General features: G+C 43.7%; 2 protein-coding genes across 4 annotated transcripts in view; one reads left to right on the top strand and one right to left on the bottom strand.

Moving 5' to 3' along the window:
• Window positions 1-2,056: 2,056 nt before the first annotated feature.
• Window positions 2,057-23,565, bottom strand: TMEM169 (transmembrane protein 169). 3 transcript variants are annotated; one of them, XM_017895483.1, is made up of 3 exons: window positions 23,440-23,565; window positions 8,792-9,184; window positions 2,057-4,934 (listed from the first exon to the last, which is right to left on the bottom strand). In XM_017895483.1, exons 2-3 carry the CDS (start codon window positions 9,060-9,062, stop codon window positions 4,312-4,314), a joined length of 894 nt encoding a protein of 297 aa, XP_017750972.1. In that variant the 5' UTR covers window positions 9,063-9,184; window positions 23,440-23,565; the 3' UTR covers window positions 2,057-4,311. The 3 variants fall into 3 exon arrangements, with proteins under 3 accessions (XP_017750972.1, XP_017750973.1, XP_017750975.1); XM_017895484.1 differs by having other exon boundaries at window positions 23,446-23,565; XM_017895486.1 differs by having other exon boundaries at window positions 8,792-9,080; window positions 23,446-23,557.
• A 21-nt stretch (window positions 23,566-23,586) lies between these two features.
• Window positions 23,587-26,067, top strand: part of PECR (peroxisomal trans-2-enoyl-CoA reductase) — a 41,474-nt gene continuing 38,993 nt past the window's right edge. The window contains exon 1 of the mRNA XM_017895482.1: window positions 23,587-23,823. Coding sequence (XP_017750971.1) covers window positions 23,643-23,823 — 181 coding nt within the window. The 5' untranslated portion in view covers window positions 23,587-23,642. The remainder of the gene's footprint in view (window positions 23,824-26,067) is intronic.

Raw genomic sequence — 26,067 nt, 5'->3', positions numbered from 1 at the left:
TGTGAGAAAATTAATTTCTGTCATTTAAGCTACCTAGTCCATGGTATTATCTGTTATGACAACCCAAGTCTGTTATGGTAGCCCAAGCAGACTACTACAAGCACTGAGCACCAACAGCCCCAAGAGTAACCTAGATGTCACCCAGCACCAACTTGGCAGCCACGCAAGTGAGGCTGTCTAGGGAGAAGATCCTCCCTAGGAAGCAATCTCAGCACTAGAAACATTGAGCAGAGACTAGTAGTTTCCACCAAGCTTTGCACAAATTACAGAACTGTGAGCAAAGGAATCAAATGGCTATTTTGGTGGGTTTTTTTTTTTTTTTTTTGGTTTTGGTTTTGAGACAGGATCTCACTCTGTCACCCAGACTGGAGTGTAGTAGCTCTATCTCAGCTCACTGCAACCTCCACCTTCTGGGCTCAAGCCATCCTTCTACCTCAGCCTCCCAAGGGGCTGGGACCACAGGTGCACACCATGCTGTTATTTTAAGCCATTGTGTTTTAGGTGTTACAGCAGTAATAAATAACTGAAACAACAGAGATTTTTTTGAACTATTGCTACAATGTAGACAATGTGCTCCCTTCAGGTGGTTAACGAAGGCAAATAAAATTTTTATTTTGTAATTATAATTTAAGTTGCTGGAATATGCTTGCATTTGATATTACCTTGAAAGTGAACTATATGAGTAATGACTTCGTGAGCATTATAAAAAATTAAAATATACAGGCTTTGTGCTCTGACAGAGAGCTGTTACAATGGTTATATGGGTAACTGAGAAAATAGGTAGAATATTAACAGAGTACAGATATTAAATAAAATTTTATATCCTGGCCGCCATGGTGGCTCATGCCCGTAATCCCAGCACTTTGGGAGGCTGAGGCGGGTGGATCACCTGAGGTCAGGAGTTTGAGAGCAGCCTGGCCAACATGGTGAAACCCCATCTCTACTGAAAATACAAAAATTAGCCAGGCATGGTGGTGGCACACCTGTAATACCAGCTGCTGGAGAATCGCATGAACCCAGGAAGCAGAGGTTACAGTGAGCAGAGATCACACCATTGCACTCCAGCTCGGGAGACAAGAGCGAAACTCCATCCCAAAAAAAAAAAAAAAGTTTATATCCCAAACAGATGTGAGCAGTGAGATGTCCACTAATATTTTTCAGCATTGCACGAATTAAGCTCCAGGTAGCCATTCCAAAATGGCAAAATGAAACTTTCACATCATCTGAAATTAGTTATTTTTAAGATTTAGAATCTTGTTTTATAGAAAATCATGCATTTTATTCTTCTTGGATGTGAAGTGAAATGAAGGGTGCCACCTAATGTCAATAGACAAGATGACTTGGAAACACATCAGTGTCACCCTATGGGCCAGACATGGTTTATTGAGCTCAGTACATTATGGCTGTTAAGCAACTGGAAAATATAGTCCTCCTCCTTGGCATTCACCACGATGATTAGGTAACTATGAGCCAAAAGAATTGTTCAAATATGGTATTGAACTCTCCAGTTTCTCCTCTAATGGTCTCTGTGGTGTTTGCTGAGAGTAAAGATGAGACACTTTGGTTCTGTTTGGTTCTGTTTTTCCTTCCTCTAGTCTAGGCTTTTACATACCTCTATAGAACCCCTTTGAAATGATTTTAATTTACAAGCCTATTTCTTCCACTAGATGATGAGCCTATTTGTTCCGCTAGATGAAGGCCATGTCAACTTTATCTAGGTATCTCTTGGGTATGATCTCATCAGCATCCCACACTCTTCCATGGCACCACAGCCACTTTACCTGTGTCCTAATCATGACTTTTTGGCTTTTCCCCTTGGTTTCCCCAACCCCAGAAAAATGGGACAAATGTGGCTGCAAGTTTCTAATGTGGTTTGTGAAAATAGTCCACCTAAATAGAATTCCCCAAAATTAGTGAAGCATGGAAAGAGTCCAAACATAAGGACTCATATTAAGATCATTACATATATAACATACATATAGGACAGCCATCATGCTCACCCTTTTTCTGCAAGCCATAGCATTCAAAGCAATTTTGAAGAGCTTCAAAGACAAAATGAGCAAATGATAATCAGACTTTATTTTTATTTTCTTTGTCTTCATTTTAATTGTTCATATCTCTGCAAATGCACCATAGAGCACCAAAGTTAACATTAAAACTGTTGGGCACTTTTTTTCTTGTCAAGCTAATAATAGCTATTAAAAAAAAAAAAAAAAAAAAAAGAGTTCCTCTGAAGGTGGAGCTCAGCACCATACATCAGGCAAATGTCCTGGGCTCTCTGTGGGGAGCATGACCAACTCCTGTGGTTTGATTCATCACAGCAGTTCTTTCAACAGCTGTGTTTTGAGATATGAACAAAAGAGCACCAGCTATTCTTATAAGGACCCAAATCTCCCAATTCTGCTGACCTCTAAGGAGTTGATATTTTGAAACTAGAAGGACACCCTTAGGAGTGACTTTTTTTTTTTTTGTTTGTTTGTTTTTTAAGTTCAGAGTCTGTTAATCTGGACTAATCTGGTTTACACTCCCTACAGGCCAGGAAGACACAAGTTTCTCAGCACAGCAAAGATCATGTCTGTGGTTAAACTCAGAAAGGTCTGAGGGAGTAAAGCTCTGAGTAAGGTTTTGCCAAACAACAGAAGGCTAAATCTGGCTTCTTTGTGCTTGGGGCTACTGATCTCTGTTGGAGGAAACTTTGGCAGATGCAATTCCTCCCTTGCTGGTCTTTAATCTAGGTTAAATAACACCACCTCGTCCCACCTCCACCACCAGGACAAAGAGTTATGCTACTATTATAAATTGTACTCTCCTGTCCACTATTCCTTTCCAAAAACAAATCACATGACATTACAGAAGCTTAATTGCAAAGTATATGAGGTGCTAATATCTATGTATAGCATATTCGAAGTATATGTAGCTAATATCTATGTATAAATTCTCTGTGTAAGATTCAGGCCTAAATAAATAAATTAATAAACAAATGAATGAATACATAAATAAATAAAACCATATTAGCAGTTTGGGGTTCTGAATGTATTTAAATGATCATTGTGAGGCAAAGATTCTGACTTGCCTACAAAAATAACCATTCTTTCCTATAATCCCAGCACTTTGGGAGGCCGAGGCAGGTGGATCACCTGAGGTCAGGAGTTCAAGACCAGCCTTGGCAACATGGTGAAACCCCATCTCTACTAAAAAAAAAATACAAAACTTAGCCGGGCTTGGTGGCATGCGCCTGTAATCCCAGCTACTCGGGAAGCCAAGGCACAAGAATCGCTTGAACCCAGGAGGCGAAGGTTGCAGTGAGCCGAGATAGTGCCACTGCACTCCAGCCTTGGCAACAGAGTGAGACTCCGTCTAAAAAAGCGAAACAAAACAAAACATAAAACAAATAACCATTCTTCCTTTTTCTCTTCAATTAGTGTGAACCCAAAATTTAGCTGAGAATATAGCTACCCAGCCCAACAACCACATTTCCAGCCTCTTTTGCTCATGAGATCATGTGACTGAGGTCTTGCCAATGAGATATAAGAAGAATTGAGTGGGACTTCTGGGAAGTCTCCTTGAACAGGAAGGATGTGTGCTTCTCTGCCCTTTCCTGTATTTTATCAGAAACATGGATGTGATGGCTGAAGATGTAATCAGCACTGGGATGTTGAGGATAAGGGTGAGAAGGGTCACATCCTACTAATGGTAGAGAAATAGAAGAAGCCTGGGACCTGGATTACTTCACAGGGTCCCAGGATGGTCTGCCTCCAGACTTCTTCTGTACAAGAAAGACATACACTTCTATCTTGTTTAAGCCACTGATATTTTAGGGTTTTAATTCTATGCAGCTAAATCTAAATCTAAATGATGCACACAAATGTTTACCTTCTGCTACACTGTGGTAGCCCAGCTTCCTAAATGTCTCACTCCATCCCTGTCTATTATCTTGGTGGATGTGGTTACCCCTGAGGTTCTTTATTCTCCCTGACACATTTAGTCACATACTCCCCTCAGTTCCAGGCACCGGTAACACCTTCAGGCTCCCAAAATGACACATAGGAGAGTTTCGTTGTCCTAGATAAATGGTGATTTTAGGGCAGGGAATCAAGAAGAGTTTGTCCATTGGATGAACTGCTTTGGCACAATGGCTCATCTGTTCCCTGCCCTCCTGGAACCCTCAAGATGGTAAAACTGATCAGTATGGACTATGGTTTCCCAGAAGAACTGCGGAGAGCAGGGGGTAATTTAAAGGAAGAATCTGCTGGAATTTTAAGATGATATATAGGCTACTGGGGCCAGAGGAGGAAGTAAGTTGTTGGGAGTTTAGACCGTGGAGGTTTCTACCTCTTGGATGGGGTCCTTGTTGGAGAGAGTGCTTGAGATATTGTCGGATTCAAGCAACTCTACAATGCTGTAGGGAGAACAGTCCTCTAGACCCAGCTTGCTGCAGAGCCAGCCACAGAAGCCTTTCTCCATGTCCCGGGCAGCTTGCCACCATGCTCCCCAGGACCATGAGAGCTGGACCACAGCGGCGTAGAGGCCCAGGGAGGAAGCCATGGCCATGATGAGCACTGGATAGAAGAGAATGAGGCAGGGGCAATACGAGATCTTGTGCCAGAAGGTCCTTTCCTCATTATACACGAGGAAGATGTTGTACCAGGTGATAGTGCCGTAGTAGAAAGAGACAACAAAAGAGAGGATGAAAACCACAGGCAGGCAGACCAGCGTCCAGAGGACCACATGGGGCCCACGGTCGGCTCCCACGTGGCAGGCCATTCTTCCTTCAGGCGTCGTTTCCCTTGATGACTCTTTAGGCTTGGTCAGTTCCTGCAGCTCTTTCTCTGTCAATGTGACATGGATATCCACCATCTGACCCTTTTTCTTCCCTCGTGTGATGGTCCCAGTTAAGGTGACATAGCGGCTGTCCAGAGGCAGGTTCCACATATCTGCAGGGTACAAAAGAGGTGAGAGTCAAGATCAGAAGAGTGGGCATTGCATCTCCATGTCGCACCCTCCTAGGCTGGGCATGAAGACAAGAGTAGCCTTTTTTACAGCATCTGGCACAGTCCTGAGTCAGTGATTCAATGGTGGACTGAGTGGGTTTCCCTTGGGAAGGCGACCACTGGTGTTATTGCTCCTACGTGAATTCTCACTCCTTGTGCCTGGGCCCTGATAAAATTGTGAGGCATGTTAAGCTTGTTTTTTATGTACTCTCTCTGCTTTTGGAGGCCTCAATCTTGGCACAATCTCTGTGGCATGGAGGAGTGTGAGGAACTTTGATACAGACATGATGCAAATGATGATCCTATTTCTAGGTAACCGGTGCTGTGAAGATACTGTTCCTGTGTATCAGCTACTCTGTCAAGACTGCATGTGTGTGCACTGGACTGATGGACAGCCATCACCTTCCCTTCTCACGCCTAGTTTTGTGCTTTCTGAGAGGGGGCCCCCACATGCCTGATCCAGCCCTCACATCTAGGGGCTGCATGCACACACACATGCATCCCACATATACCATACACATACACCCTCTCACATACTACATACACACCATACACACACACACACACATACATGCCATATCCCATACACATACCACATACACACGACACTATCCCATACACACACCACACCATGCACACCACACACACATACCATATACACATGACACTATCCCATACACACACACACATGCCATCTCCCATACACATACCATATACATACGACACTATCCCACACACACCACACATCATGCACATCACATACACATACCACATACACACCCCATACACACACCACATACACCAAACACCATACATAACACATATACCACACACATGCCACATACAACCTCCCCACACCTACCACATACAACACATACATACACATGCCATATACACACCACATACCCATACATACCACACATACACACAACGTACACACATCACACACCACACACACTCCACACACACATAGACACATCACACACACCGCACATACACACACCATACATGCACACAAATGCTACCCCCCACGCATTCCACATATACACACTACACATACCCACTCACATGCCATAGGCACACACCACATAATATACACATTCTACACACACACCACATACCCATACGTACTATACCACACCACACATACCATACACATACACACACCACACACATACCACCCACACGTACATACACCATATACTCCCCCATACCACACCACCTACACCCATCCACACACACACCACACACCACACACACATACCATACAACACACACAAACAGCCCACACACCTCCACATATAGCACACCCACACCGCACACCACACATACACACACATACATGACGCACCCACACAGAACAAAATAGCCATCTTCTGGCCACCCTAGAAGTCTGGGTGGGGATGGGAAAATACAGGCTTTAGGCAGGCATGGGCCTTGGGCCCTGTGGCCTCCTGCTCCACAGCTGAGAGATAAGACGAAGTCACCTAAAGAGCAGGGCCCTGGATAGTGGCAGGAACTCTGTGTACCCAGAGAAAAGGAATGTGCAGTCCCCCAAGCCCCATCTTTTCCCAGTCTTCATCACGGTAAACACCACCATCTATCCTCCCTGCCATTCCTGTCAGTCACCCAGGAGTCATCATTGATTCTCCTCTTTCCCTCACTCCCTGCCTCTGGTCAATCAGCAAGTTCAGACTGCATCCTGAATCCAGCTTTCTCCTGCTATCACCCGAACTTCTCCATTAGTGCTACTGTGGCTGCAGGGACACAATAGTCTCCCATCAGCATCCAGTCTTAACCCTTATAATTCACTCTTTTTAGAGAAGCCAGAGTGATCTTTTACAAATATAAACGAGATGATGTCTCTTTGCTTAAAAGTCCTCCATTGCCTTCCTCTTGCACTTGGAACAAATCCCAAACTCTTTGCCAAGACCTGCAAGGGTCACCAGGATCCAGCCCCTGTCCACCTTCCTGTCCTCCTCTCACCATCCTCCCGCTTATTCCCTATACTCCCTACACTGAAATAACTCCTTTCCATAAACAGGTCAAAGCTGCTCTCACCTCAGGGGCTTTGCCCTTGCTGTTCCGCCTCCTCCAAAAACTCTGCCCTAGAACTTGTCACGGTGGCTCCCTCATGTCATTTGGATCAATTCAAACGTCACCTCCTCAGAGAAGCCTTTCACAACCATGCAATCTCTCCGCCACCACCTTCCACCCTCCACCAGTACTCATCTTCCCATCAGCGTGGTTTTGTCATCTTTGGAACTCATACCATTACCTGAAAAAGTATCTTTTATTTGTTGACTTGTTCACTGTCTGTCTTTCCCTGAAGGTCAACTGCAGAAGAGCAGGGAAATTGCTTATCTTATTCACCGTGAGCATATGTCTTAGAGATCGATCCACCTACACAAATAGATCTGCCTCATCTCTCTATGGCTGCACAATAATAATAATAATTATTATTATTTTTGAGATGGAGTCTTGCTGTGTCACCCAGGCTGGAGTGCAGTGGCAGGATTTTGGCTTGCTGCAACCTCCACATTCTGCAAACACACATTCTCCATCTCCCAGGTTAAAACAATTCTTGTGTCTCAGCCTTCTAAGTAGCTGGGACCTCAGGCATGCCCCAGCACACCCGGCTAATTTTTGTATTTTAGTAGAGATGGGGTCTCACTGTGTTGGCCAGTCTCAAACTCCTGTTGTTGGTCTCAAAGTCCTGACCCCACGTGATCTGCCTGCCTTGGCCTCCCAAAGTGCTGGAATTATAGGTGTGAGCCACCGTGCCCAGCCTCCACAATAATTCTTAATACAAATACGTCATAGTTGCATTAGCTGCAACAAATATTCTTATACATGCCTCCTTATACAAGGATAACATGGGCACAAGTTTCATGGAGTAGATATTGATAATTTCTGGGTCATGAGGTATGCATGTTTTGAACTGTGAATTTTACTAAATATTTAATAAATGTTGACAAGTTTCCTCCACAAAGTAGTTGAGGCAGTTTCCACTTTCACTAAGGTGCATGAAGTATATCCATTTTCTCATATTGATGTATTCATATTTTACCCAATTTTTGGCAAGCCTACATGGGAAGGAATACTATATCTTATTGTTGTCATAATTTGCCATATGATTTTCTTATGGCAACTTTTCTCATAATTTTCTTTATTTATATGAAAGTCAACAATTATTATTTTATATACATTAAGTAGTTAGCATAGTCTGCTTGTGTTACCAATTTTTGTGTATAAATCAGCCTTTTCCATTACATTAGGAATTCTGAAAGGGTGGAGATTTCTGTATTATCTAGAAAAAATGTAATAGGTGCTCAGTAAATACCATTTGTTGAATGAAGACTGTAATATTGCACCAGGCGCAGTGGCTCATCCTATAATCCCAGTGCTTTGGGAGGCTGAGGCGGGTGGATCAATTGAGGCCAGGAGTTCGAGACCAACCTGGACAACATGGTGAAACCCAGTCTCTACTAAAAATACAAAAATTAGCGGGGCATGGTGGCGCATGCCTATAGTCCAAGCTACTCAGGAGGCTGAGACAGGAGAATCGCTTGAACCCAGGAGGTGGAAGTTGCAGTGAGCTGACATCACGCCACTGCACTCCAGCCTGGGTGACAGAGCAAGACTCTGTCTCAAAATAAATAAATAAAAGATGGTAATATTGCAAGAAGAAATGTATCACCAAGAAGAAATAGGTCAGTGAGCATATGCCTGTCTGTTCTGGAAGATACCCTTTTGGTTTCCTTCTCATGGCTTTAAACAAGTGGGCTAGAGAGACTTACCATCATCCACAGGATAGTCTAGGAAATCATCTCCCTCCTCCTCTTTAGGCCGATCTCCACCTTCTGATTCACCAGGCTCCTCATCTGTTTTCTCATTGTCTGAGCGGTAGATGATGATGGATTCTGGGCGTGACTCTTTCCTCTTCTTTTTCCTGCGCCCTATTGTGGATTCCCCATCCAGCGCCAGGGCAGCAGCCACAGCCTTCCTGAGAGAGCCCTGGTGGGGGCTTGGGAGCTGGACCTGGCCTTCTACTGCTGCTGGATCTTCCATCCCAGCCCTGACGTCTACCTGTGTATTATAAAGAGTCGGATTTCGTTGAGCAAACTCACAGTTCACACATCACAGAGCGTCTTCCTAGATGGGGCTATGCATGTCTCAAGGATGCATTCCACCTGAAAGATAGGAAAGCAAAGCCATCAACAGGAAGCAAATGGGGTGAGATGGACAGGAATGTGGGAAAGGATCCTCAACTTGGCATAAGCCTTCCTCTCCCTTTACTTCTTGCAACACTTTATTTTGGGAGTGCAATAGAAATCTCTTACAATAGATAGTGAATAAACTTTTGCTACAGTAATATTTTTGTCATTTATACAAACATATAATATTTGGCAAAATCCATGTGAAGGAATACTATATCTCATTGTTGTCATAATTTGCATTTTCCTTATTCATATGAAAGTCAACAATTATTGTTTTTTTTTACATACATTAAGTAGTTAGCATAGTCTGCTTGTGTTACCGATTTTTGTGTAGAAATCAGCCTCTAGTTGGAGCATGCAGAGTATAACCAAGTTGGGTGAGGAAGCCTTACCAGTAAATGAGAGTTAAGAATCACAGGTAGGCCAGGCGTGGTGGCTTACCCCTGTAATCTCAGCACTTTGGGAGGCCGAAGCAGGTGGATCACCTGAGGTCAGGAGTTCGAGACCAGCCTGGCCAACATGGCAAAACCCCGTCTCTACTAAAAATACAAAAATTAGCCAGGCACAGTGGTGGGTGCCTGTAATCCCACTACTTGGGAGACTGAGGCAGGAAAATCACTTGAGCCTGGTGTGGAGGTTGGAGCAGCAGAGGTTGCAGTGAGCCAAGATCGTGCCACTGCACTCCAGTCTGGGAGACAGAGTAAGACTCTGTCAAAGAAAAAAAAAGAAGAAAGAAAAAAACCACAGGTGGCTGGGACCAGTATTCCAGACTTCTGGCTATTGAGTCATACATTAAAACTATACTCAAATGGATAAATATAACATTAAGCAAGCCACTCAAAGATGGTACAACCTCACCAACCATGTCTACCTTGCTATTCTGTAAAGGAAATCTGTCTCCTGGCTTCTTGTCAGCCCACAATCTCAAAAAGTTGCTGGGATTTGTCCTATCACATGCTGGAAGAGCGGTGGAGAGGCTTCACTTTCACCCTTAAAATAACATTGTCTCTCCACTTTCTGTTCTGGACATTGCAGGTCTATATACCTGTCCTTCATTATTTTTCCTGGTAACTTATTTGTTAAAGAAAGCAGGTCATTTATCGTGCAGATTCTCATAGTCTGGTTTTTGCTGATTGCATCCCCACAGCATATGCCTCTGAACTCTGTGTTATGAGTTGATAGTTACATAGAAAGTCTTGATCAATTTCATGTTGAAATGGTTTTGGTTGATGGTTTGTCTTGTTTGGCAAGACAATTTTAGTGGTGGTGTTTTGTACTTCCATTAGAAGTCCCCTAATGTCTGGTTGACTCTTTTTGTGAAGTTAATAGCCCATTTATGGCCATTGACTATACCCATTAAATCATTAGGGGTTACCGAATGATGATATTCCATTTCTCTCACTTCTTCATTTATTGGCTAGAATACTCTCATGCACTTTTAACATACTCAGTTTTAATCCTAGTGAAAGAGGCAAATGTTCCTGCTGTTATGCAATATTATTGGCATTTATACTGTGAAAAATAGCTTATGAACTATAGTGGCACCCCCGATGGATATAAAAAGTTTCCAAGCTATTTACCAAAAAATTCCCCACTTTTCAAATAACTGTGCATATTATTGAGAATAGCAAGCTTCTGCTCACAACCCTGCTGCCCCACACTCCTCGAGGCTGTACACTCTTCAGCAACTCCAGGTTACTAGCTGTTACTTTTGTTCCCAACTCCCAAATCCCTCACTGTATTTCAGTGCTCTCTGAGCCTTTCCTTTCTTGCCACATGTACACCATTTGCCATCCCTTTATTCCCAATAATAAAGCTTCTTCTCCTCTCATGTGTATTCAAATGTTCCCAGTGTCTAGTGGACTGGCCCAGTGGATGGGAGTGGGGCAGTGGAGAGAAGAAAGAAACACAAATTTCACCAGGCTCTAGGATTCCACTAGGCTCCATTCATTTTGAAGCAAATCCCATGTCTAAAAATTGTATATCTTTGGTAATTACCATGTGACAGGAAGGACTGTATATCATATCTCTTCAAATACCAAAATACATATTTTTTTTTCTCATTTCAATGTTTCCAAAATTTAGGTGAATTTTAAGCCCAATGGAATGGCTTTTTCTCCCCCTCCAGGCAGGGGAGCTTTCCTCTGCTGCCCTCTCACCCAGTATTTCCTCTGTCCTCTGTTAATTTTCTTTTCCTTTTTTTTTTTTTCTTTGAGAAGCCTCGCTCTTTCGCCCAGGCCAGACTGCAGTGGCGCTATCCTGGCTCACTGCAAGCTCCGCCTCCCGGGTTCACGCCATTCTCCTGCCTCAGCCTCCTGAGTAGCTGGGACTATGGGCGCCCGCCACCGCGCCCTGCTAATCTTTTATATTTTTAGTAGAGACAGGGTTTCACCGTATTAGCCAGGATGGTCTCGATCTCCTGACCTCGTGATCCGCCCACCTTGGCCTCCCAAAGTGCTGGGATTACAGGCGTGAGCCACGGCGCCTGGCCCCTCTGTTAATTTTCTTTGTCTTTCCGTTGGATTGGCAGGTGTTGGATCTAAATTAATTTTATACCTGGGCACTAAACCCAATGCCTGGAATAAATCAGGCACCCAGTGACAGAATTGGGAATCTTAGTGGTAGGATCCACAGGAAGAAATGGGCAGGTTTCACTACATCCTCACTGCCTGACTTTGCCTGGGGGGTGTACTGTGGGCAGAATGAGCGCAATTATCTCTAAATTCTTATACATGGAGCTTTCTGGACCAGGAGATTAAGTTGGCTGAGGTGTCTAAAAGTACAAAGATGTACCCAGGGAGAAGCAGGGGAGAGAGCCCTCTGAAGGTAAATAGCTCCAGAGGACAAGTAATCCAACCATTAGAATGCTGAGCAGGTCTTGGGCAATGATGAGCTCGACCAGGGCTCTTCTACCAAAGTGGCCTCAACACAGAGGACAGTGGACCTCTACCCATGGGAAACTGAATGTGGAGGCTGAACGCAATCCACCCCCAGGTGAAGATTTTCAGGTTTTGTTGTTAAACACAACAACAAATACACACACACACTCTTCTTTTTATTATTACTTAAAGTTCCAGGATATACATATATATGTATATCTATATATGTACTTATACATATGTATATATACACAAATGTGTATATATATACATTTCTAATTCTACTCTCTAAGTAGAATGTTTAATACAAAAATATTTTCCCAGATCAAGTCCTCTTGTAAACTGACACTCAGAAAGTTGCATCATGGTAATTCTATGGTAGGAATGACCTCTGAACAAACCACTTTGTACCTACTTGAAGGGTGCAATGATCACAGCTTGGGAGGCCACCCTAATCCACTGTGTTTTCCTACTTAAATCTTCTGTTTTTCTCTGTAGTTTCCTGGGGCAGCTTGTGAAGGGCCTTCCTTGGCCCTTCTATACAGTGTAAGTTTTCACACTAAGGGTTGAGACCCTGAGGAGATTAAAGGACCAGAACTTTTGAGCTGGGAGAAGGTTTATGTTCTGTACTCCTTACTCCTTCTTTGAAGATGTGCCTAGATGTTCAGAAGGGATACAGAAATGTTAAAGAGTACATGTGAGAAGGCAAGTTACAAATCTCATACTTCTTGTTCCCTTTTCCTCTCTCTTTGTTGAGGGGGTAGTGCTCTAGGAAGATGTGGCAGGGCAAAGTGAACACATGCATGGAGATCATGACCCTTATTAATCGGCCTTACAAACAAAAGGTGGCTGGGTGCGGTGGCTCATGCCTCTAATCCCAGCACTTTGGGAGATCAAGGCAGGTGAATCACTCAAAAAAATTTTTTAAATTTAATTTAAAAAAACATAAAAAAGGTATGGTGTTTGACACTCTTGATTTGGTTGGGCACAATGGGAGAGGCCAATGTTAGATAACTGGAAGAGCTTCCTGAGCCCAGGGACAGACTAATATAGAAAATAGTAGCTAAGAGAAGCTTTGGAGTCTCTTGGGGATATAAAAGATAAATGTGATCATCTTGTCAGCTGATGGCGGAGAGGGACAATCCTATTGGAGGCAAAAAGAGAGATGACTTTTGAACATCCCATTAAAACCTTAGATAAGAAATATGAAATGTAAAGGGTTGGTGAGCTCCTGGCCATTCACATTAGGGGGCTATTTTTTGCCTCAGGCACAGCTCATTTTAGAAAGGTGCCCAGCCAATGTCTACTCACAGTAGTCACAGGACAGAGACACTGTCCTTGATTTACCTTGAAACATGACTTCCTCATCTCCCTACAATTAGAACATTATCCTTTGAGACTACAAAATATTCCCACAAACTTAGGAAAAGATGGATTGTTTTGTAGTCATGGTAAAAAGTAGACAGTAGAACCAGTTTTAAACCTGTTCAATTGAATAATAACAATCTCCCTCAGCATCTTAGTCCATTTGAGCAGCCACTAAGAAAATACCGTAGACTAGATGGCTTATAAACAACAAAGATTTATTTCGTACAGTTCTGGGAGCAAAAAGTCCAAGATCAAGGTTAGGGGTTTGGTTAAGGGCTCACTTTCTGGTTCATAGAGGGTACCTTCTCACTGTGTTTTCATCTGGTTGAAGGAGCTGGCTCTCTGGGCCTCTTTTTTTTTTTTTTTTTTTTTTTTTTGAGAGGGTGTCTCACTCTGTCACCCAGGCTGGAGTACAGTGGGGCAATCTCAGCTCACTGCAATCTCTGCCTCCCGAGTTCAAGTGATTCTCCTGCCTCAGCCTCCCAATTAGCTGAGACTACAGGTGCCCGCCACCACGCCTGGCTCATTTTTGTATTTTTAGTAAAGATGGGGTTTCGCCATATTGGCCAGGCTGGTCTCAAACTTCTGACCTCATGATCTGCCCGCCTTGGCCTTCCAAAGTGCTGGGATTACAGGCGTGAGCCACTGAGTCCAGCCTCTGGGTCTCTTTTATGGGGGTACTAATCCCATTCCTGAGGACTCCACCTTCATGACCTAAAGCCTCACCTAAAGCCATCACCTTGGGGGCTAAGATTTCAACATATGGATTTTGGGGGAACACAAACCATACCATAGCACTCAGCAAAGTTGTTTTTGGAAATTAACCCATCAGTCAGTCATTTGTTTCTGAAAGTCAATCAGGTGAGTGACTCTGTCCCTGTTTGGCTGACTTTCACACTAGTGTGAGTTGACTTTTGGCCAATCAGGGTCTGGCACTCTGATGCTGGCTTTCAAAAACGTGCTCACTTAGGCAGTTGTTGATTTAACACGTTTAAAACCAGTTCTGGTGACTACTTGTTATCACGAATACTGAAAAAACAGTGTTTTCCTAAATATGGGGGTATTTTTTATTGTTTCCTGCAAGGCTGGAATGATATCAGATGTCTCAGTACTAAATATGAATTATCTGTTGTCATGCAACAAATTACCCAAAAAGTAAACGTCTAAAACAATAAAAAAGTTATTATCTCACACAATTATGTGTGTCAAGAAACGGGGAGTGCCTTAGCTGGGTGGTGAGTAGTCTTCTCTACCTACTTCCTGCCTATAGAATTTGGAGGTCCAAAAGCCTTTTGTTTTGTTTTGTTTTGTATGGTTTCTGAACCTTTTAGTGTTCTGTGAATAGAATTTTCTCAAAAATTCTGTGGGATTCCTATAAATAGTTTCTCTGAGTCAGAAATGTGAGAGTGGCTTAGCTGGTTTTGTTTCAAGATCTCTAAAGATGTCAGGGCTGCTGGCTTCCCCCAGTGTGAGTGGTCTGAAAACAGGTATTTTCTTTGACCACCCTGACTTGACTCTTGATACCATCTCTTCCTCATCCTTGATTTCCTCCTTCTCCAATAGCTCCAACTTCCTTTTACTGGCTCTTTCCTCTTTGCCTTCAAACAAACTCAAAGCTCCTTATCTAGAAAAAAATAACTTTACCTTGCCACTTTATCTGATATCCCATTTTTCTCCACCAAGCTTTTCTATCAAATAGTTTATAGCCACTCATATCCAGTTCCTCCTGCAATCTTCTGCCCTCTTTTTCTCCCACCTCCTAACCTCTGTACACACACACACACACACACACACACGCACATGCAAATCACTTGCAAAGATGATTTAGGCCAGGAAATTAGCATTTATCAAGCCTTATGTGTCAGGCTGTAAGGTAAACTCTTTATAGATGTTACCTTACTTGCATGTCTCAACAAGCTTGACAGGTAGGTCTTATTTTCCTCACTTCACCTATTAGGTTCAACATGTTAAATATAGCAGTGAGAGAACTTGGGTTTAACTCTATACTTGCATAACTCTAAAGTCCAGGATTTCCCCACTGAGATTTAGAAGTCAAGGCCGGGCGTGGTAGCTCACGCCTCTAATCCCAGCATTTTGGAAGGCCAAGATGGGTGGATCACTTGCAGTCAGGAATTCAAGACCAGCCTAGCCAACATGGTGAAACCCTGTCTCTACTAAAAATACAAAAAGTAGCTGGGTGTGGTGGCGCATGCCTGTAATCTCAGCTACTCAAGAGGCTGAGACAGGAGAATCGCTTGAACCTGGGAGGTAGAGGTTGCAGTGAGCTGAGATCTTGCCACTGCACTCCAGCCTGGGCGAGACAGCGAGACTCTGTCTCAAAAGTAAAATAAATAAAATAAAATATAATGAAAATAAAAAACTAGAAGTAGTCAAATTGTAGTAGCTGCAGTGAGCAGCTGATGGTTTTTGGTTTTTTGGTTTTGTTGTTTGCTGTTGAAAACCCTATTTCTCCTTCATTTGATGACAGATCCACTCATTTCAGTGAGGAACAGTCTTGAAAGTGCCTCAGGGGATCACAGTGACCACTTCACCATTCTTATTCTCCTTGTCACACCAGTGCTGTTGATTCCACTAATTTCCAAATCTTTCTTGAACCTTCCCTCACCTCCGTTAACTTTCTACTCTCATTCTCTTTTAACTCTCAAACCTTCCTTCTGTCTCTTTTGCTCCCTTATCTGCCTTCTCCAACCCATAATTGCCAGTGTTTTGTAGGCCCGATTCTTAATTCATTGTCCTCTATTCTCAATAGCACACTCTGTTCCTCTTGTTGAAATATACAGCCTTCCTGCACACAGCTGTAGGACCACTGCTATACCAAGAACACCCAAATCTAGATCTCAAGACTGTATCTCCAATAGCCTGGCGAATATTTTCTAATTGAATTCCCATCATTTTAGCAAAGCATGTTCAAACCAAACTCATGTTTATTTACAGCAGACAACCTCTCAGTGTTACCAAGAGGAAAGGGGGAAAGGACAGGAGAAAGGGATGAAGAAGGAAACTCCACAACGTTTGTGGAGTTTACTGACTGTGTAATTTGGTAGGTTCTGTGTTAATTGATTATATAGTACAGGCATTATCTCACTTAATTACACATTCAAAAAGTATTTATGTATTCATTTATTTTTAGAGATAGGGTCTTTCTATGTTGCCCAGGCTTGACTTGAACTCCTAGGCTCAAGCAATCCTCCCACCTCAGCCTCCTGAGTAGCTGGGACTACTGTCATGTGCCACTGTGCCCAGCTTCAGTAAATATGTATTAAGTAACACTATGTGCTAGATATTGCGCAATTGTTCTAGGTACAACAATTTTTTTTTTTTTTTTTTTGAGACAGAGTCTCGCTTGGTCACCCAGGCTGGAGTGCAGTTGTGCAATCTCAGCTCACTGCAACCTCTACCTCCAGGTTTAAGCGATTTCTGTGCCTCAGCCTCCTGAGTAGCTGGGACTATAAGCATGTGCCACCATGCCCAACTAATTTTTGTACTTTTAGTACAGATGGGTTTTCACCATGTTGGCCAGGCTAGTCTCAAACTCCTGACCTCAAGTGATCCATCTGCCTCGGCCTCCCAAAGTGCTGGGATTACAGGTGTGAGCCACTATGCTGGCCTAGGTACAACAATTTTGTGAAGCAAGTATTATTTTGCAGAAGAGGACACTTGGACTTAATAATAGTAACAACAGAAACTTATTGGATGTTTATTGTATGCCAAGTGCTCTAAGTACTTTAAAATAATCATATTGTTCAATATTCACAATAAACCAATGAAGTAGGTACTTTTATTGTTCCCATTTAGAGGAGAAATTTGCTCAAGCTTACACAGGTAGTAAGTGGTGGGGATGGAACTCACACCCAAGTTTGCTAATTTCAAAGCCCATGTTATTTTCATTGTGCCATACTACTCGCCAACATTTATCCAAAGATCTATAAACTTCTAGAATGTTCTTTGATGAACCCATTTCCTATATGAAGGACATATTTCCATATACCTAATAATAATTAGTCTCAAAGTACTGCTAGTGATTCCTATGAAATCTTTTTGTTAATTTGTTCATTTGAATTTCTCCTACCACCATATGCCAGAATACAGCCTTCATACTACTTCCTGTAAACTGGAAGACATTCTAAAATAGAAGACATTCCTCTACCATTTTTTACTGTATTAATGGTGATTAATAAAACAAAACAAAACAATATTTTTATTTTGTCTTGCCATTACTGACTAAAATATATCTGAAGGCCTGCCTGGTGTTTGAGGCTCTCCATATTTACGCCCCACCCTAGGATTCAGTAACAGTTTTCCCCCCTTCCCTTTCCCACAACATGACTACTCAACACATCTGCTTATGTTGGTTTCTTCATCTTTGTCACACTTCACCTTTTTCAAGCCTGGCTCAAGACACACTCACTCACGTCCTTTTCTGTGACTACCCCAGCCCCCATATCCTCTCCTCCCACCCTAACCCTGTGTTGCTGGTGTATGGTGAGAATTCAATGAATGGCCCAGTATAAAATGCCTAATACATGACTGACATTTCATAAATATGTTTCTATTCCCTTTATTTGGCCTCCTTCTATTTGCAATGTAATAGCATTTGCCATCTGAACCATACTCTTAATACTTAATTACACAGCATTTCACATCATTGTATGGATTATAGATGGCATCATGAGTTTTCATTCATCTTCCTAAGTAGATAACAAACTTCTAGAGATCAGGAACTCTCTTACTCTTCTTCTTCACCACCAACGGGAAAACCCCAGGGCTGGACATATAGTACAAAGTCAGTATGTACTTGTTGACTTGATAGGACAGAGAAGAGAAAACGCCTTACCAGAAATATGACATAAACAGCTGTTAAGAAAGAAAAGCTTAATTATCTTCCCCATTTTTGTATACTTTATTATGCTGTTAGTATTTGATCTGAGAAGCAGGTTCTAAACATCTCTCCTTCCTTTTAGATTTCACAAGAGAGAGGTTAAAAGAAAATTTTACTCAATTTCCAAGGCTTTACTCAATAGACTTGAGAGAAGAGAGAGGACTTTGTTCTTTTCTCTGGAAGTTAAGCTATGCCCATCTTCCACTTCCACTTCCAGTCTAAAGATTATTAATAGGCTGGTCATGGTGGCTCATGCCTGTAATCCCAACACTTTGAGAGGCCGAGGCAGGTGGATCGCTTGAGATTAGGAGTTTGAGACCAGCTTGGCCAACATGGTGAAACCACCTCTACTAAAAAATACAAAATTAGCCAGGCATGGTGGCACACACCTGTAATCCCAGNTTTGTATACTTTATTATGCTGTTAGTATTTGATCTGAGAAGCAGGTTCTAAACATCTCTCCTTCCTTTTAGATTTCACAAGAGAGAGGTTAAAAGAAAATTTTACTCAATTTCCAAGGCTTTACTCAATAGACTTGAGAGAAGAGAGAGGACTTTGTTCTTTTCTCTGGAAGTTAAGCTATGCCCATCTTCCACTTCCACTTCCAGTCTAAAGATTATTAATAGGCTGGTCATGGTGGCTCATGCCTGTAATCCCAACACTTTGAGAGGCCGAGGCAGGTGGATCGCTTGAGATTAGGAGTTTGAGACCAGCTTGGCCAACATGGTGAAACCACCTCTACTAAAAAATACAAAAATTAGCCAGGCATGGTGGCACACACCTGTAATCCCAGCTACTCTGGAGGCTGAGGTAGGAGAATTGCTTGAACCTGGGAGGTGGAGGTTGCAGTGAGCCAAGATCACGCCACTGCACTTCAGCCTGGGTGACAGAGCGAGACTCCTGAAAAAAAAAAAAAAAAAAAAAAAAAGATTATTACAAATGTGATATTACAGAGTGTTAGCTTCAAGCAACCATTAACTCTGGACTCTTGGTCATCGTAGGGGGGAAAACAGGTTTTTAAGAACATGCTTATACTCTGCAACTCATGCTTAGAATAACTGCTTTTAAGCCACTTTTGAAAAAAACTATCCAGATAATTCTTTTTTTTTTTTTCTGAGATGGAGTTTCACTCTTGTTGCCTTGGCTGGAGTGCAATGGCACGATCTCAGCTCACCACAACCTCTGCCTCCCGGGTTTAAGCAATTCTCCTGCCTCAGCCTTCTGAGAGGCTGGGATTACAGGCATGCACCGCCCTGCCCAGTTAATTTTGTATTTTTATTAGAGATGGGGTTTCTCCATGTTGGTCAGGTTGGTCTCGAACTCCCAACCTCAGGTGATCCGCCCACCTTGGCCTCCCAAAATGCTGGGATTACAGGCATGAGCTACCGCTCCCGGCCCAGATAATTCTTAAATTCATCTACCCACTTTCCCATCTCCACTGCTTCTCTTCTGGTCTAGGAGGCCACTGTCTCTTAACTGTGGTTCTAAAAAAAAATGCTCCTATCTTCCAGCTTCCACTCTTGCTGCCTTCCAATCAGTTCCTCACTCAGCAGTAAGAAACATCTTTTACTTAATTTTTTTTTTAAATTTTTTGAGACAGAGTCTCACTCTGTCACCCAGGCTGGAGTACAGTGGCGTGATCTCGGCTCGCTGCAACCCCCACCTCCCCGGCCTGATTCTCCTGCCTCAGTCTCCTGAGTAGATGGGATTACAGGTGTGTGCCACCACGCCCAGCTAATTTTTATATTTTTAGCAGACATGGGGTTTCACCATGTTGGCCAGGCTGGTCTCAAACTCCTGACCTCAGGTAATCTGCCCACTTCAGTCTCCCAAAGTGCTGGGATTCCAGGCATGAGCCACGGCACTCAACCAGAAACATCTTTTTAAAACATATCAGATTGCCAGGTGTGGCAGCACGTGCCTGTCATCCCAGCTTCTTGGGAAGCTGAAGCAGGAGAATTGCTTGAACCTGGGAGGCAGAGGCTGCAGTAAGCCGAGATCGCTGCCACTGCATTCTAGCCTAGGAGACAGAGCGAGAATCCATGTCAAAAATAAAAATAAAAAAGAAAATCAGGTTGTTTTCTGCTTAAAATCCTCCTGTAACTTCCTACTATTATACAGGTGGAAGTCCATGTGGCCCAAGGACCTCCTGATCCTGCCACTCCATCTATACCACCATAGGAGGTACACTATGCTCCAATCACACTGGCTGTGTATTTATTCCTCAAGAGCACCAAATGCTTCCAAATGCTTGAGGTCTTCTTAAGTGCTGTCTATTTTGCTGCTCTGCCACTCCACCCCTGCCTCTTCCTATGCCCGTTTTTGTTTTTTTTGAGTCCTTGTTCAAATGTCTCCTCCTGAGCCCTTCTTGACACCCGAACTAAAAACTTGACCCCCTGCTCTGCCTCTCATTATTCTTCATCACAGCAGCTTGTTTCCTGTATAAGACTTACCAACATTTGTAATTATTTATTTTCTTTTACTTATGTATTGTAAAGAGCTATGTATTGCATAGCTCTTCTACTAGACTCTAAGCTCTATGAAGTGGTACCATAGAAGAAGACCAACAAGTAGATGTTTGATAAATCTTTTTAAGTGACTGGGTGAAGTGGTAGCAACTCAGGAATAGCTTATTTCTGTGAAAGGCTGAGACTAGGGAGAAGTTTAATAAAAAGACATCAGTAAGCTCCTTTATATGCCTCGTTATGGCACAATTGCTAGGTAGTTTTGCTTCAAGGTGGGGGCAGGACCAGATACCTCACTGACATTCTTTTAGCACTGAGATTCTGGAAGTCTAAATGTTGAGAATCCCACAAGCCCCTGTCAGTCTGAGCTAGCAGCTGCTTTGCAGAGGGGAGAAAATAAAGTTACCAGGCAGATGGGGTGGGGGAGGGGTGGGAAGATGAAGGCAGTCATTGCTAATGGGGTATGACAGAGCCGTGGGGAGAGGTTTGGGGATGTGGGAGGACCTTGGCCACAGGAATGCCTTTTTCCCCAGGACAAAGAGGGCAGTGACGCAGAGCACAGGGAAGAGCAGCATTTGATTCAACCAAAGGAGTGGTCAATGCGGCATGGCGTGGTGGCCTTGGGAAGAGATGCCTCAACTGGAGGCAGAATTAAAATCTGAAAACAAAGAGCGTCCAAGCAGCAGAACTATTGCTGTGCTTCCAGGCCTTTTTGCCTGGAACTTAGCGGATTAGTGGACTTTCAAACCCTGACAGAGGTCAGAGGCAGAGGCAAAGAGATCATGCCTCCTATTTTTAAACAAAAGATCACTTGAAGAGACCCCAAAGCTCTCTTAATCGCAGGTTCTGCCTGGATGGTGAAAAATCGCCTTCTGACTGCTCATCCTGCAGCTTCCTTGCAGCTGAGGAATGGCACCTTGTCATCCTCAGTGGGCATAATTGGCTTGCAGCCCCCAGTCCCTGTTTCACTGGAAGACATCAGAATCCCACTCTCAGTCTACTCAGCAGCCACACAGAAGGTGCAGAACAGCCAGATTCCCACTGACCCACCCTGGCACACCTCTGAGAATCCATGGGTCCAGACCAGGGCATAAATCATGTTACATTATATCTTCAGCAAAGTTATCATTTAAAAGAATTTAAAGTGTCCCCACCCACAAGAAAGAAAGCCTGGACTTTTCCTGAATAAGTTACCCCTCAGAACTGAATCAATAGTTCTTTTCCTTAAAAAAAAAAAAACTTTGTCATTGGGATCAAACCAAGAAGAGTTATATTTTTCTGCAACAATACTTTGAGCTTTCCTGTTTGAATTTACTTTGTTTTAAAGGAGGTGATGGTGTTGTAATTTTGAAAAATTGGTCCTAACTACAGAATTGACTTAAGTAGTAGAGGTAAGTGATTCCTGGATAAACTATCTAGCAAATGGCAACCAGGAGATTTATCCCTTTCTTTAATGAGTGTAGATTTGAATCTGTCAGCAACAAAGATAGAGGGAGAAGTGTTTCTAAAAAGAGATCAGAGAAGGACAAGAGGATGGAGGAACAGGGAAGTGTAGCTGTCCAACAAGAACCGCAGCCTGGCTGGTGGGTGGGACCTGATGGAGGAAGTGATGTCTGATTCCTCTGTCAACCAGACCCATTTCCAAATGGCTTTTGAATCCTAGGTGGTAGGTCCAACAAAAGGATGATGGCATTTATTTGCCTTTATATTGTTTTAATACCTGTCAGGGGAAAATGCAACACTCTGACAACAGCCTTAGAAATAGCATCCCACCTGGATTGTTAAGACCACGGCAACTGGCACATTTGGCCAAGTTCTTATGGTGAAGTCTCAGTAGGCCAGTCCAGGTGTAATCTCACTCTGGTGGGTTGACAGCGGGAAGCAAGATGAAAAATAAGGAGCATATCTGAATATAAATCACTGTTACTGGGCACCAAAACACAGATGAGAAATTTCCCTCATCCTCAGCGGGTTCACCGTCCTGCACAAGGAATGAACTACAGGACATGATCTCAAACACCTATAGATACATCTTGCAGGCAGCATGCACCCTTCAATGAAAGATCCTCTTCTGGACTTGCTATGCAGCCCAGCTGAAATGGATCAGGTCTCAAACCTGGTAAAGATGATCTTTCCCCTTGATTCTTGGGTGGGGAGTGGGAGGTGAGACGGGGGTGGGCCTGAGTTTATTTTTTAAATCGTGTATTCTCTTGGTTCTGTGGAAAACTGCAACCGTATCTCCTCTTCTCCTTCACTCTCTCTCCCAGGCTCCCTCCCCAAGGATGAAAGGATCTGAAAGTCGGATTTCTCCCCCTCAGCTAAGCCTGCCCTTTCCCTCCTTCCCAGCCAGCAGCACACAGCACCTGGAGCCCCAGCATCGCTGACGTCCGACCCTGGCAGGCGGGCGCAGCGAGGGCGCCGAGCTGCAGCCCTTTTCCAGCTGCACTGGAGATTTAATTATAATTAATCGTGAGAGCTTCAGCCTTGAGGATTGAATTTTTGAAATAGAGCACACCCCGCTGGTTTCTTTCTGGTCTCTCTTTTTTTTTTTTTTTCATTTCCCTTCCACCCTCCCCAGTGGCATCGAAATTTTAAAAAACGAACGAGGAGTCTCACCCACACCTGCCCAGGGACCGACGCTGGCGGAGGATGCGGATAGCCGGCGAGGAGCTGTTCTGCTCCGGGAGAATGCGGCTTTGCCGCGGCGCGCGGGCGGGGCGGGGCGAGGGGCGGGGCCGGGCCGGGCCGGGCCGGGGCTGGAGCGGGGTCCTGGCGGTCACGTGGGCTCGGGCTCTGGCCTGCCCTCCCGCCCGCCTCGAATGGCTCTGAGAACCAGCAGGCTCCCGGCTCAGCTGCTCTGGCACGCCGCTGCAAAGATGGCCTCCTGGGCTAAGGGCAGGAGCTGCCTGGCGCCTGGTTTGCTGCAGGGCCAAGTGGCCATCGTCACCGGCGGGGCCACGGGCATCGGAAAGGCCATTGTGAAGGAGCTCTTGGAGCTGGGTACGTGAGCGGGCCGCTGGTGCACAGACATGGCTGGGGTGTCCTGGGGTAACCTGAAATCGGGAGCCAGGGGCTCTCGGCGGGGCTGGGGGAGTGTGGAGCTGTAGAGCAAAGCGGGGGCAGGTGTGGGCGAAATTACGACCACCATGGAGACGAAAGAGAGCAGCTCTTCCTAAGGAATTATGGAGCCACTGGTTAAAAACTAAAGGGACCACTCAGGCCAAAGAGACTGCCCGAGATAGGCAATAAGAAGAGCAGTGACACATGCTGTGCAATTAGTTTTATATTCAGATTTAAAATTCATCCATTCTATATGCTTAATGTGAGTGATTAGGAAACGTGGGAAGACTTCATTTAACTGGAAAAAATTGTAAGCATACTGAGAGTCTCTCATAGTATCTTCTCACATCTCTTAACCACAGCAAGGAAATATGCTGAATATTTACCTTAACTTGGGTGAAGGAAGGCCTTTGTAAACACATAAGTGAGGGAATAAACCACAAAGGGGAACATAAATCAGTCTGCCTGTATGAAGGTGTAAATCCTCATTGAGTTAAAAAAATGTATAAAGTTTAAGGGCATATGAAGAAAAATATTTACAACATCGATAAATTGTTTGTTGGTTTTGAGATAGGGCCTCACTGTGTTGCCCACGCTGGTGGGTTCAAGGGATCCTCCTGCCTTGCCTCTGACTTCCAAAGTGTTGGGATTACAGGCTGAGCCACTGGACTCGGCAAAGAAAAAATCCAACACACTGATAGAAAAATTAGACTGATGGTATGGACTAAGTGTTCCAAAAGAACTACAGACAGGCAAGAAGCATATGAAAAAATAATCAACTTTATTGGTAATAAAATATAAAACAGTAAGATTTCATTTTTCTAACAAAATTTTGAAATATTGGGAAAAATTGAAGTGTTGATGCAGGAATGAGAAGGCAGGAATGTAAATTATTACAAAATTTCTGGAGGGCAATTTGGAAAAAAAGATCCAAAAACCTTCACAATGTTTATGCTCTATGACAGTAATTCCTTTCTCAGGAATTTAAAGAAACAGAGTCAAGCAAAGATTTTCATGCAAGGATGTAGTCTTGAGTAGTGAAAAAATGGAAATTACCTAAAAATCCAATATGAGGGAAATAGTTAAATCAATTACAATGAAATATAATGCTTCCATTTAAATATCTTGCTATTTGTCCTGGCGAGGTGGCTCATGCCTGTAATTCCAGCACTTTGGGGGGCTGAGGCGGGCAGATAACCTGAGGTCAGGAGTTCGAGACCAGCCTGGCCAACATGGTGAAACTCCATCTCTACTAAAAATACAAAAATTAGCGAGGCATGGTGGTGCACACCTGTAGTCCCAGCTACCTGGGAGGCTGAGGCACAAGAATCACTTGAACCTAGGAGGCAGAGGTTGCAGGGAGCTGATGTCAAGCCACTGCAGTCCCGCCTGGGCAACAGAGTGAGATTCCATCTCAATAAATAAAGAAATAAATATCTTGCTATTGAAGACTTATTTGGATAAATGCATACCATATTATTGGGAAAAGTAGAATTCTAAACCTAATAGCATTCCAATTTTACTTTTTTTGTTTTGTTTTGTTTTGAGATGGAGTTTCACTCTTGTTGCCCAGGCTGGAGTGCAATGGTGCCATCTCGGCTCACCGCAACCTACCCCTTCTTGGTTCAAGTGATTCTCCTGCCTCAGCCCGCCGAGTAGTTGGGATTACAGGCATGCCCCACCTCGCCTGGCTAATTCTGTATTTTTAGTAGAGACAGGGTTTGTATATGTTGGTCAGGCTGGTGTCGAACTCCCAACCTCAGGTGATCTGCCCGCATTGGCCTCCCAGAGTGCTGGGATTACAGGCATGAGCCACCGTGCCTGGCCCAGTTTTGCTTTTAATAAAAAATATACATGCAGGGCTGGGCGCAGTAGCTCACGCCTGTAATCCCAGCACTTTGGGAGGCCGAGGCAGGTGGAGCATGAGGTCAAGAGTTCGAGACCAGCCTGGGCAAACATGGTGAGACAGGGTTTCATGTGCCTGTAATCCCAGCTACTCAGGAGTCTGAGGCAGGAGAATCACTTGAACCCAGGAGGCAGAGGTTGCAGTGAGCCAAGATCCCCCCACTGCCCTCCAGTCTGAGGGCCAAAGCAATCCTCCCTCCCAAAAAAAAAAAAAAAAAAGTATTATACATGCAAAAATAATGATAAGAGTAAAATTAGAATGTTTGTAATACATAGAAA

Source organism: Rhinopithecus bieti, unplaced genomic scaffold, assembly GCF_001698545.2.
Source record: "Rhinopithecus bieti isolate Rb0 unplaced genomic scaffold, ASM169854v2 scaffold_26676, whole genome shotgun sequence".
NCBI classification, from domain to species: Eukaryota; Metazoa; Chordata; class Mammalia; order Primates; family Cercopithecidae; genus Rhinopithecus; species Rhinopithecus bieti.
Note: the sequence above shows the minus strand (reverse complement) of the source record. Positions and strands in the feature narration are given on the sequence as shown.

Coding starts and splice junctions, on each gene's coding strand:
- TMEM169 (XM_017895483.1), bottom strand. CDS start 9,062: ATGGAAGATCCAGCAGCAGTAGAAGGCCAGGTCCAGCTCCCAAGCCCC. Junction 4,935..8,791: donor AGACTATCCTGTGGATGATG/GTAAGTCTCTCT, acceptor TGTACCCTGCAG/ATATGTGGAACCTGCCTCTG.